General features: G+C 33.8%; 2 protein-coding genes and 1 non-coding gene across 5 annotated transcripts in view; all 3 read right to left on the reverse strand.

The window, feature by feature from the left end:
- Positions 1-5,616, reverse strand: part of LOC117680655 (uncharacterized) — an 8,972-nt gene extending 3,356 nt beyond the window's left edge. The window contains exons 1-12 of the transcript XR_010713095.1: positions 4,782-5,616; positions 4,347-4,414; positions 3,676-3,750; positions 3,459-3,551; positions 3,210-3,260; positions 2,682-2,902; positions 1,734-1,985; positions 1,302-1,401; positions 1,056-1,089; positions 740-1,007; positions 262-377; positions 1-39 (exon numbers count right to left, since the gene is read on the reverse strand). The exon at positions 1-39 is cut by the window's left edge and continues 127 nt beyond it. This is a non-coding gene — a transcript (uncharacterized protein). The remainder of the gene's footprint in view (positions 40-261; positions 378-739; positions 1,008-1,055; positions 1,090-1,301; positions 1,402-1,733; positions 1,986-2,681; positions 2,903-3,209; positions 3,261-3,458; positions 3,552-3,675; positions 3,751-4,346; positions 4,415-4,781) is intronic.
- Positions 1-12,975, reverse strand: part of LOC105331947 (general transcription factor 3C polypeptide 1) — a 245,419-nt gene that overhangs the window by 184,965 nt on the left and 47,479 nt on the right. For all 3 annotated transcript variants that reach the window (XM_066082761.1, XM_066082763.1, XM_066082762.1), the window contains 3 exons: positions 12,666-12,797; positions 12,149-12,269; positions 11,466-11,639 (listed from right to left, as the gene is read on the reverse strand). In XM_066082761.1, the coding sequence (XP_065938833.1) occupies positions 11,466-11,639; positions 12,149-12,269; positions 12,666-12,797 (427 nt within the window). The remainder of the gene's footprint in view (positions 1-11,465; positions 11,640-12,148; positions 12,270-12,665; positions 12,798-12,975) is intronic.
- Positions 6,018-10,197, reverse strand: LOC136274899 (general transcription factor 3C polypeptide 1-like). The gene is made up of 6 exons (XM_066082754.1): positions 10,103-10,197; positions 9,639-9,852; positions 8,808-8,920; positions 7,073-7,258; positions 6,656-6,750; positions 6,018-6,316 (listed from the first exon to the last, which is right to left on the reverse strand). Exons 1-6 carry the CDS (start codon positions 10,185-10,187, stop codon positions 6,149-6,151), a joined length of 861 nt encoding a protein of 286 aa, XP_065938826.1. The 5' UTR covers positions 10,188-10,197; the 3' UTR covers positions 6,018-6,148.

A 12,975-nucleotide genomic window follows, 5' to 3' on the forward strand; every position in this document is an offset into this window, starting at 1 on the left:
CAAAGCATAGTTTATGCAATGATCACCGCAGTGGTCAGTCTGCAAAAAAATAAGAATAATTGATTTTAATTGCATTCATAAAAGAGTGTCTATAAAAACATCAAAATATACAATTTTAATAAACCTGTATATTTTGGGCAGAAACAGGCCAGTTCAAGAAATGTTGACATTTTTATTCTCAAATATACAACATATCCACACATCTTCCTTAAAATTGACAGTGATATTAAAACCATTTGAGATATATTATTTTTAAAATACCTGTTTTATGTGCATTTTAAAATCTGTCTTCATGTAAATCCTACTGGCTACAAGAGAGTCCTTACACTCTTTTAATTCCATTAGCAATAAGCCATCTGTTGCATACTTTTCCACCTCTGAAATACAGTTCATAAATATTTATATTGTTTCACATGTATAATAAAATCAACAAACTTTTCCAATCCTTTAATAATTGCAAAATCATACATGATTTATTTGAAATTAATTATTATATAAAGGATAAAATAATAAAATGATCAAATTTTCTTTAAAGGTTAATCAGCTTGTAAATGTTATGCTATATAGAGCTAAATAGTTTTTACAAATGACAATATCCATTCTAAATTGTATATACATGTATAATGTGCTGTTGACAGAAGTGTGCACGGGTTTAGACAACACATATCTTGCGTGTTCAAATTCAGTTTTGCATCTTGAAAACAATACTTATAATACTACACATATAAAATTTAAAAACCTGCAACTGTTGATAAAAGCACATCATAGGAATTTCCCCCATCTGCTGCTGTGTTGTCAAGGCCTTTTAGGTTTGTACGCCTTGAAGCAGGACATACACGCAGGATATGGTAAAGTGTGGATCTAGAAAGAGGAATGAACTCTGTCTCTTCACAATATGCCAGGTAGATTTTGACCAGGGTTGAGTGCCAAACTGTTCTAACCACTTCTGGAATGGATATGACACTGCCATCTTCTAGTCTCATCTCTTTAGTACCAATAGAGGAAACCTGTGAAACATTCATATAAATCAATTTCTAAAGTACATGAATAGGTACAGGTATATAGCCCACATACTGGCGCATAGCTTGACTGTTGAAATTCAAGTTAAGAATTCTATGCTCAATATAACTACTGAAATTGAAAGTTAATATTTTCATAGATTCATGGACAAAGTTATACAATTGAAAAGAATATTTTGGTTTGCTACTGGTAATGGGGACCACCAGCAACTAATTAAGGTCACTCTAGGATACAGTGCAAACAGCTAATACTGCACTACAAATTAAAATCCAAATAAATACCTGATAAAATGCTGGATTAAGATGAAATCCAGTGCATGGTCTAATTTTATAATGTCCATTTTTCTGTGAAACACTGGTTTCTGATTTGGAACCTCAGTACCTTTAAAAATGGATTACTTTAGCAACAAAGCTAATTTTAAAAATGTATGTAATAATACATGTACCAACCTGGTAAAATGAAGTATTCAAGAAAAGCATAATTAATGCATGATCTATCTTCACAATATCTATATAGTACAAATGTAGTACATGTACATGTTTTCAAATTATTATTATTTTTTTTAGAAAAATGTGTGCAAAACTGTAAAGCTTTAGTGATATTTACTGTTCATATGACATACTGTCTAACCTTTAATTATTCTGTGCTGCTCTTTTAATCAAAATCCTAATTTCAATTTGATACAATATTCATCGTATTAAGAGAAAACCTACCATCTTTTTGATCTAAAGCATGTTTGAGAGCTTCATTTATGGCATAAACTGAGAGTTGAGGGATGAGCTGTTGTAGTTCCTTCTTAGTGTGAGACAATGAAATCAAAGACAGAAGCTGTTTCTTAATGTCTTTATCTCTGCTCTCCATGTACAGATTGACCACAGCTCTTTCTAGATCACAAGAAGTTGTTTTGAGATCTGAAGGTTCCTGGATTAACTGAAAAAGTTTTTTCCCCTGACCAGGAGCTATACCTAAGAAAATAAATCATAGCATGTGATTTATTACATAACTGCTTAACAGAACACGAAATTTTGTTTGACGAATATATTTCTGAAAATATTGAGTATTACAATGTAGCCATATTTTATATTAGTTCTTATTCAAGACCTCTCCCAGAAAAATTGGGTTAGCTTGTACATGTACTTGTACCGTACGTAAAACAAAAAAAAATATATTTTCACACAAGTTCATTAAATGTAATGGTGAAACCATATACTATCCAAAACAGACCCATTTTATTTAAGCTGATTTTTCAAATAATATACTAGCTGGTTTGGCTAAATTAATTCATTCATTTGATTGCACAGACAAGTTTATTTTCCAAACACTTAAACATTTAAGTCAGTCAGTATTAAAAAATAATTAAATTACAAAAGTGGCCTTATATTACTTCATTAAAGGGGCAAGAAAATTTATAAAGAAAAAATTATGCTTAATTTATATCATCTAGCAATGCTAAACTAGAGGTAAGTGTACTGTGAGCAAGCTCACAAATGATAACCCCACCCCCTAAAAATAAAACTTTATATATTATTTTTTACAGCAAAGTAGAAAAAAAAAATTCATGAACCCTCTTAAAGGTACTGTTAAATTAACATTCTGAAAAAATATAGAAATTAATTCTGCAAAATAAACTTTAAATAAAAAAGCCAAATGACAACATATACCTTCTAGGATTAGATTTGTAGCTTCTTCTGCTTTCCTTTTTAAGGTGCGAATGGTGTTGGGCATTAGGATATCTAAATTCCTTCTAACCTGAAATTTCAGCAGACTGAAACTGCCCCTTCTTATAGAACTTAAGGCCTAGCTTGTTTATATCATCAAGCGAAGTTTCCAAATTTTCTTCGCTCCATGAGGAAACTTGGGACAGAGGCTGAGAACTCAGTACCTGTGATTATGATAGATAAGATTAAAATAATTGTTGTTTAATTGCTCTTCATGGCTAGTGCAAGTTGTCTATTTGTTCTACTTTTTAAACTGGGTAAAATTAGATTATTGTTTACAAGTGAATATATCTTAATTTTACTTTCAATTCTGCCAAGCATTTACACACTAACATACTTATATATACACACAATTAGTGATGTTATATCACCTTGAGATTGATTAATTTAGTACATCAAAATTAATCAAATGTCATTAAGAATGTTTGGAATCATCTGCAAAAGATTAAAAATGTATTTATATGAACTTACAGATTCTTCTTCTGAATATTCCTGCAAGTCTGCTGGTACATTTTCTTCTGCCTAAAACAGAAAAAAAAATAAACAGTTGCATATTTTTTTCGGAACAGTAGTTAAATGTTTTTGTAATTGAAAGTTCAGCTCAGATTCTCATATTTTACTTGTTTAACTTCACAAAATATTTAAACAATAACCATAGAATATTAAATGTATGCTTTAATTATCAAAATAAATATATTATTCTAAACTCAAAAAGCATACATGTCTCTCATCATGAACAATCCTTGAATAAACCTGATTTTTGGAGTTTTTTGCCTCGATTATCATACTACATGTACTTGATTGCCGATGAATCTTTAAAAAAAAAAGTATCATTACAAATTTGCTTAAAATCCTAATAACCAAAACATTGTGTCTCTGAGATAAAAAAGATTATTGTATTAATTGTGGATTAATAAATTAAACCAATAGAATTTACCAGATTTGAGGGGTCGACGTCAGGTTTTACTTCCACATTGAAATTTGGAAATGAGGTTTCATCATTGCAAAAAAACTGAAATGAAAATAACCCTCATTAATAAATAAATGTGTAAATGCAAGGAAAATTTCAATAACAAGAGATGTTTGTGAAACACTTATGCCCCCCCCCCCTTTGAATATCTGCGAAGAAAATAAACGGAAACTGCATATAATTGGAATTTTTCTACGTTCAAGGGGCATATCTTTGTCAAAAATTGCACGTTCGTACCCACAATCGAACTTGACCTAATTATTATCATTAACTCTTTATACCAAATTTCATTTCAATATGTGCAACCTCTGCGTAGAAAATGAACAGAAACTGTTGGTGGACCGACCGACAGCAGCAAAGCAATATGCCCTCCCTTATTTGAAGGGGGCAAAAAAATTGGATATCATATATTATAGGGAGATGATCACTGTAAGTTATTTTCTCTACATGTTTATAATCATTACACAAAAATGAATATTTTTACTGGTTGTAGCCATCAATTAACTCTCACCTTAATGTAGTCTTTTAAGATAAATGAGTTTGTTTCATTTGAATGAATCACATTAATTAGTTCCAAATATTTATAATATATGGTAAATAAAATATACACTTTGATATCATGTTTTAAAATCACTTACCTCAATATTTAGCATATTTGAGACCTTCATTGCCTCGTACAAATCTCCTCTGCACTTGCGACAAATACCTGTTATATGATGCAAGGTCATGTTTAATAAAAGAACAAAACGATCTAATTACAGTATTAATAATTAAACAATCAATTAATTATTGCATGCATGCAAGTCAATATATAATTATACACTGAAAGTGTTTTTTATAGAAACCAAATTAACTGGTGATGGTTTATCTCTGGTACAATAGTTCATTAACTATACAATGAAATTCCACATGCAAGAAATGTACATGTACAAAATTAACATTCAATAGAGTATACTAAGGCTTTCCTTTGAATTGTATTACTAATTTAAGATATAGATCTAAATGTAACGATATTTTTACATTATACATAGTATCTCCAAGCATTTCAAAATATGACTTAAGATGTTACTTGCCTGATCCAACAGGTACGAGGACACCTTTGTTGGCAAGTAAAAAATATGACGTTGAAGGCGAGATGGACCTCTCTGGTTTTGCCTTTCCGGTGTGATTTGGGTACGCGCACGTGCTTCCCCGTCGCCACATGACTCCTAACTGTGCACGCAGCTTTGGGCATATAGTACAATGTACCATGGACTTGCAAGAAAATATGCCCACTCGGAAACATAACAAATGCCCCTCAGTAGGAATATGAGAGTTACTTAAGTTAAAATGATTCAAATGACTTGATATGTTTTTTAAACATTTAGAAATTGGAACAAGATTGCACTCTGATGGAAAAAATTTAGAAGGTCCACACACATGGCTGTAAAAAGGCGTAAAACTGCAAATTTGATCTGTATGAAAAGTGTTGTCTGCTTCCATTTTGTTTACTGAATACACCAAAATTAATTTCCTTTACTGAAGAGTTCTACTTAAGGGAGGTAATAAAACTATAGATGCATACTTACTTTAAATGCCTCCCAATTTTTACAGAACAGAAAACCCATGTAAATTGTGAATAAATAAGAAAGCATATGATTAATACTTTTTATAAACACAATTGAAACTAACCAACATCCTTGATGCAAATTGGTTTACCTCAAGACAGTTCACTTAGTTAACACAGTACTCTATGGAGTCATTCGGTAAATATGGCAAAATTCAAAAAGCCCTTGTATTGTTATTAGTGAACAAATCAAAGTGAAATTTTCAGAATGTCATATTTTTAACAAGATCTTTATAATTCATTAATAAAAGAAGTATTTTTTGCTAGGTTGTATATAATATTTTATTTATATTGTCTGATTCTTATGTGGACTGGTACTTAAAATAAGCCGCTGCTTATTTTCAAAGTTTCGGAGTATGTTAGCGGCTGAACTGTTTAATAAGACGCTATTAAAAGGATATTTTGAGAAAAAAATACAAAGTTGACAACGTAAATCTGATAAAAATGTTAGTTTTATGCACGTAGCATTGCTTCGAAGTTAAAGGGGGCAGCCATATAATTTTGTTATTTTCGTTGACAGTATAAAACAACGAAATTAAATCCATAACGAATTTTTAACCCAAGTGTTATGATTACAATGAGATAACGATATGACAAAATTAAATGCCACTGAAATTTTATTTGGTTTAAAAACAACAAAATTTTGACCCAACAAAAATATTTGCTTCTACAGTATTTGAGATCGTGTGACCAGCTATGATTTGGAGACCATGTGACCTATGTTTGGGGGATCATGTAAGTTAAACATATATTCGAGATCATGTGACCAATGTTTAGAAATCATGTGACCAATGTTTAGAGATCATGTGACCTATGTTTGAGAGATCATGTGACCTATGTTTGAGAGATCATGTGACGTACGTTTTTCTGCTTGCTGCCGTCCAACAGCACGGTGTTGATGATGTTGATTTTCTTCTCCTTGACCAGTATGGCAATCAGCCTCATCACCGTCTTCTTGTCCACCATGTAAGCGTTCTCCTCTCGCTCCTTCTCCCGAATTAACTAAAATCAAAACAGCTAGGCCAAAACTCTGATGCTGTGACTTTTACAACCTCTAAACATCATAACTTAACACTGTTAACATTTCTTACAAGTGGTTCTTATATCTACCCCCCCTTTCTCATCACAAGCGCCCATCATATTAGACTAGATAGTTCACACATTCAACACACACATTCTGATATAATAATTGTGTGTATAATGAAATTTTAATTAATTTTGTAAAAAGACTTAAGAATAGCAGCACTAACAATTATAAAATAATTTAAGAAACTTGAATATATTTTTCCTTTTAAATCAAATTATGGAAAGAAGAATAAGCTCTCTTTTTGGAGCGGTTACCTTGACGATGGGATAGACGCCATCCACGATTTTGTTCTCCTTGATAATGTCTAGGATCATGTTGATTCTCTTCATCTGCTGACACGTGGCACTGACTGTGGGAAGAAATTATTCTGACATTTTACCAGATCTGTTCTGACAGGGTAGAACAGTAAAATGTTTTGTTTGTTTTCCAAACACCCTCACCCATCTGACTCATCAGGCCAGGTCAAATATTATAATTGCATGTTGTAACTATTGTATGTACTGTAGACAATAAACTGTTAACCATATGGCTATTCAGATTTAATAACTGTGCATGAAGAACATTTCACGAATTGCAAAGTCCAGCTAATTTACAAAGCAGAGACCTGAGAGGCAATGTATTAAATGACTCCATCTTGACAAGACAATATTAAGACTTCTCAATGCGCTCACCATCGGTTTTGAAGTGTCTGTTGTGTCTCCCAACATTATTGACGATGCCACTAACTTCCTCCTCAATGGCTTTAACTTTCTCTTTCTTCTTAGGTGACCCTCCTTTCTTCTTCCCAGCAGACTTAGCCTTACTTTCAGTTTTGTCACTTTCAGTTTTGACATCATTGGAAGCCTTTGATGCTTCTGCTGCAATGTTTGAAGAAGAAGAAGAAATATTACTGATGATTTTAAATACTTTATTTAAGGTTATGTGAGCTTATGTGAGCAGAGAAGATCATCCTAATTGTTGAACAAATTTCAATAGTAATGTTAGTTTTCTTTCATATGATTCATTTTGTAATTTTCAATATTGTCTTGTATAAATAAATATATACATCCCTTGTCAGAAAATATTAAATTTCCTCTACATTATTCTAGAAAACTCTGATTCCTTAAATTGATTTAAAACCGAATGATTTGCCATTGATTGTATGATATCTTGCTGTTAAACAAATTTAAAGATATTTCATAATGAATAGAATTCTGATTAAGGATATAATGCTTATATGTACGATTGGGATAAATGTGACTGACCTCAATCAAATGACTGTGCATAAAGGTCATTACACACAGCTATGCTTCACTGAACAAGACAAACTGACTCGGCCTTGGGAATTCAAAATAAACGTGATTTCCAAACTAGGGGAGTAAATCATAATTCAAATAATCTCCACAAAGTAAAAGAACTTGCCAAAGTTGTGTATCCCTGTTTGTTACCTGCTGTCGTTGATGTCCTGTAGAGACTGTTTGAGTTACCTGCCGTCCTCTGTTTGTCGTTGATGTCCTGTAGAGACTGTTTGAGTTACCTGCCGTTCTCTGTTTGTCGTTGATGTCCTGTAGAGACTGTTTGAGTTACCTGCCGTCCTCTGTTGGTCGTTGATGTCCTGTAGAGACTGTTTGAGTTACCTGCAGTCCTCTGTTTGTCGTTGATGTCCTGTAGAGACTGTTTGAGTTACCTTCTGTCCTCTGTTTGTCGTTGATGTCCTGTAGAGACTGTTTGAGTTACCTGATGTCCTGTAGAGACTGTTTGAGTTACCTGCAGTCCTCTGTTGGTCGTTGATGTCCTGTAGAGACTGTTTGAGTTACCTTCTGTCCTCTGTTGGTCGTTGATGTCCTGTAGAGACTGTTTGAGTTACCTGATGTCCTGTAGAGACTGTTTGAGTTACCTGCAGTCCTCTGTTTGTAGTTGATGTCCTGTAAACACTGTTTGAGTTACCTGCAGTCCTCTGTTTGTCGTTGATGTCCTGTAGAGACTGTTTGAGTTACCTGATGTCCTGTAGAGACTGTTTGAGTTACCTGCAGTCCTCTGTTTGTCGTTGATGTCCTGTAGAGACTGTTTGAGTTACCTGCAGTCCTCTGTTTGTCGTTGATGTCCTGTAGAGACTGTTTGAGTTACCTGATGTCCTCTGTTTGTCGTTGATGTCCTGTAGAGACTGTTTGAGTTACCTGCCGTCCTCTGTTTGTCGTTGATGTCCTGTGGAGACTGTTTGAGTTACCTGCAGTCCTCTGTTTGTCGTTGATGTCCTGTAGAGACTGTTTGAGTTACCTGCAGTCCTCTGTTTGTCGTTGATGTCCTGTAGAGACTGTTTGAGTTACCTGATGTCCTCTGTTTGTCGTTGATGTCCTGTAGAGACTGTTTGAGTTACCTGCCGTCCTCTGTTTGTCGTTGATGTCCTGTGGAGACTGTTTGAGTTACCTGTTGCCCTCTGTTTGTCGTTGATGTCCTGTAGAGACTGTTTGAGTTTCTCCTTCTCTTTGTTGATCTGGTTCATCAGCTTGTTCCCCTCCACGTACGTCTTGGACACGCTCCTACAGAAAAAGGGCTTCATTACATTCCTTCAGTTGGTGTCACTAAAATTCCTAATTTGTGACATTTAGAACCATTTTAACAAGGCCTTAAACTTTCAGTTATGTAACTATCTATTTCTTACATCAAAACATGTTAAAATGAAGCTGGTTTCAAGTGAAATATACACTGATTGTGTTGTCTTTGCTCAAAAGTACATGTAATGGTGGTGTGATGTTTGGGCACACAAATCAAACATGATTACAAATGTTTCGTTCATTATTACATCTTGATTAGGCCTATAAAAAAAAGTTGTGTGTTTAGGGTAACACTAATGAAAAAATTAGGCTAGGTAGGTAGGGATTTTTTTTTTATTTTATCATATTTTTTTCTGCATGAATCCTAAGAATGTTTGTTTGTGTCATATTTAAAAACAGATATTTTAATAGAAATAATATAAAATTCACAATCAGATAAAAACAGACATCTAAAAATGTTAGGATCAGGGCATTTTTCTAGGTTAGGCCTGGTTACCCTAAACACACAACTTTTTTTTAGGCCTTACTACTTCTCATATAATAACCAATACCTGTTTGATACTTAATTCTGATTATTACTTCCTGCTTGATTAGATCTTGTTTGACCACTACTTTCTGTTGAATTCATACTTCCTCTTAATGTGATAACTACTTCCTGTTTGACTACTTCCTGTTTTGTATTACTTCCTGTTTGATAACTCACACTTTTTTCTTCTGTTTGCCGACCTCTGTCATCAGTGAGGTGATGAGGCCGCGGCGTTCCATGGTCCGGATGATCATCCGCACCTCCAGCCCGTCAATCGTCAGCCTCCTCATCATCTTGCTGTTAGAGACACCATCTGTTCCCGCTGCCTCTAACACTGCATAGGCCTGCCGCAAAAACGATGGCTCTACCAGTTGGGGGAAAACAGTGTCATCTGCGACCAGATTTAAATTTATAATGATTTACATGCATGTATCCATATGCAATAATAACTTTATACAATTTTGGTTTCAATTTTGGTATTGAAAATTAAATATTCACTGACTGGACTAATGGTATATATTAAATTTTAACAAACCCTTTAAAAGTTTTCATTTTAGAGATAATGGATAGTATATGCATGTCATATATTAAGAAATAATCTATCAAATGGAGATACAAAAACGAGAATCTGATTCAATGACCTCTGGCAGTGTCATCCATCTTGATGTCCTCATCATCTTCCACGTCACTTTCTTCCTCTTCCAGGACTTCAATGACACGGACCATTTTTAATTCACATTTCCTAAATAATAGAAAAAAAGAAAACATTAAGAAGTCTGGCTTGAAGAACCAAACACTAAAAACAGATTTGTTCAAAAATTTATATGCATAAACTTAAGGTAACTTACTGTAATTTTTTTTTTAAAAAATGCTTAAAGAGATTAAAATGCCAAAATATCAATCAAATGTGTATCCCTTTAAAATGTATGAATCAGTTTCATCAATGTAGTTCACACTTTACTTCACTTAATAAATAAAACAACAAAACAATATGATGCATTTTAGCGCACTGTGGTGGGATGCTAGAATTTTTATTTCACCGTAAACAGAGCAATATTAATGTAACCAGGCACATGTAATTAATAATACAAAATACTAGTACATTATATCAACACAACACAACTACGCTTCCCTCGCCGCCTAGGAAAAACCATAGATAAAAATTTCACAATATTTTGTGTAGAAAAACTATGGAAACCTGTATCCGCAGCATTAATTGCGAGGTAAACAAAAATGAATGGCGGATTCATTCTCACAAACCTAGTTTATTACTAAACATTAAACTCTAAAATAAACTTGACTTGCTCGGTTAGAGCGTGTGCTAGAAACTGACCCCCAGAACTTTCAGAAACCTACTCTAACACGTCATTTTCGACTCTCTTATTTCATTGGCTATAACTAAGTTTACAAGCTCTTCTGGTCTATTCCCTACATATATAATGATTCCTAATTGTTTTAGTTGCTTGCCAGGCAATTCATAAATAAGCTGATAGTCAGAGGTTTAAGCAAACAATTAAAAGACTATAGAATTGGTTTACATGGTTGTATACAGAACATACATGCTTATCTGATAATTCGTACACAGTAAAGAATTCACACAAAATGCCTTAAAAAATTACACAAAACCCTTACACTACATGGATTTGAAAAATATTAAATGCTTTATATAATTATCTGAAAAATTTCAATTTATCTACACTAAAAATACCAAATGGTTTGTGCAAAATGAAAATCTTACAGGTTTAGATTTGGCTCTTTGTAGAATAATAAATTTTGAGTCTTTTCCATCTTCGAGAAATTAATGATTTTGTTTTTATTCATAGGGAAAGCTACAGTAACTACCTTCACAAAACTAAAATGTTGATTTCAGGTACTCAATAGAACAGTGAAATGTAGATAGACAATGTAGAACAAATTCTGAACAGCATGGAATAGTGTGTCAGAATTTCCTCTTCTGACTGATTATATAACTAAAGCATGATTTGACCACACCCCCTTACTCACGCATTGCTCTCTGATCTTGTGGATTTCCTGTCGTTTCATTGGCTGTTTGTTTAGATAGGTGGCCACTATGTTGGTCAGGATGCTGTATTTCGACTGATACTGCTGGTAAAATCGGGTTAGGTGAAACAAGCGCCGCAGCGAGTTCTGTCCCTTCTTGTTATACACTGTGATGCTCTGAAAATATCACCAGTAAACCAACAACAACCACATAAAAAATTCATTTCATTAGTCATACAGAGGACTCTAAAAAAGTTACATGTGACTTCTTAAAATGTACATGAAGATTTTTAATGTAAGTGCATCTAAATTACTGTAGACTCCTAATTTGACACCAGGAATTAATATCTGGCCGGCCACCAGATATTTTAATGGGCCATGGTCCTATTTACATGTATGATGTCATAATCATCACTCAGCATAATTTCGCAGAAGCATCCCTTGCAGATTTTAAAATTTGGCTTTAAATATTCTAACATTTTTAACTATAAGAAACAAAATGAGTTTGGTGCTCATTAAATTATTATTTTTGGGGTTTGCTTAAAATCAATGAAATAAAGAATGGTCCCAACTTGATTAGATGGGATTAAAAATTCAAGAATTGTTGATTTAAAGAACACTTCACTTAACGTTTTTCACTTGCTGTTCTATATGTGACTCTGTTGATTTATTGAACAAGTCTTTACCTGTTTTTTGACTAAGCCCAGCTTGATCAGACAGAGCGTGTGGTAAAACATGGACTTGGGTTGGATGTTGAACACCTGTATACTGGAATCTCCGATGGACAGCTCGCCGACCCTACGCGACCTGGCGGTACACACAATAACATACTGTTAACCTTCTACACAGTGTCTGAGTAACGTCATTGTACATGCTTTAATCAAAGCTTCAAGTGAACTACCATAAACCAATTCTGTTGGCTAATCTTAAATATCAGTGACCTTTGGCAGAAAATCTTCTCACAAATATATTATGTTGAGGGAAACGGCCGTTGTTTTAAGGGAAAATAGTTGCTATTGTCCCCATAGTTAAAACGTGTATATCATGACAATAGAACTTAACATTTCACGGAAATTTTTAAAACACCTGTTCACTACGTATAGAACCTGACAACTGTACATACCTGTACAGCCTCTCTATAGAAGACTGTTACCTGTACCCACTAGTAGATTCTCTCTTAGTGACAGAGCTAACTCTACTAACCTGCCGATTCGCTCCAGAATACAGAAGTTGACCGGTGTCAGACTGTACAGGCTGTTGGGTTCCAGCTCGTCCCCACACAAGGCAGTAAACCTCTGCTCCTGGGAGGCCACCATCACCAGACTCATCCCATACCTGGTCAGAGACCAATTAGTTCAAACTGTCACATCGTTATTGCTATCCTAGAGTCACATTAAAATACTATCAGTGCTTGGTCAAAGACAATAACACTGTGATAATACCATATATCCATTTTTTTTTGTCTGAGTGTCACAAAATTTATAAAAATGAAATTAATGTTACCCTTTTTAAT

Source organism: Magallana gigas, chromosome 4 (genome assembly GCF_963853765.1).
Source record: "Magallana gigas chromosome 4, xbMagGiga1.1, whole genome shotgun sequence".
Lineage (NCBI taxonomy): Eukaryota > Metazoa > Mollusca > Bivalvia > Ostreida > Ostreidae > Magallana > Magallana gigas.

Excerpts from the sequence above, each read along its gene's own strand:
- LOC136274899 (XM_066082754.1), bottom strand. The coding sequence starts at position 10,187 with ATGGTCCGTGTCATTGAAGTCCTGGAAGAGGAAGAAAGTGACGTGGAA. Across the intron at positions 8,921-9,638 it reads GGCAAACAGAAGAAAAAAGT|GAGCGTGTCCAAGACGTACG; the intron begins GTGAGTTATCAA and ends CTTTTTCTGTAG. Across the intron at positions 6,317-6,655 it reads GCGTCTATCCCATCGTCAAG|TTAATTCGGGAGAAGGAGCG; the intron begins GTAACCGCTCCA and ends TTTTGATTTTAG.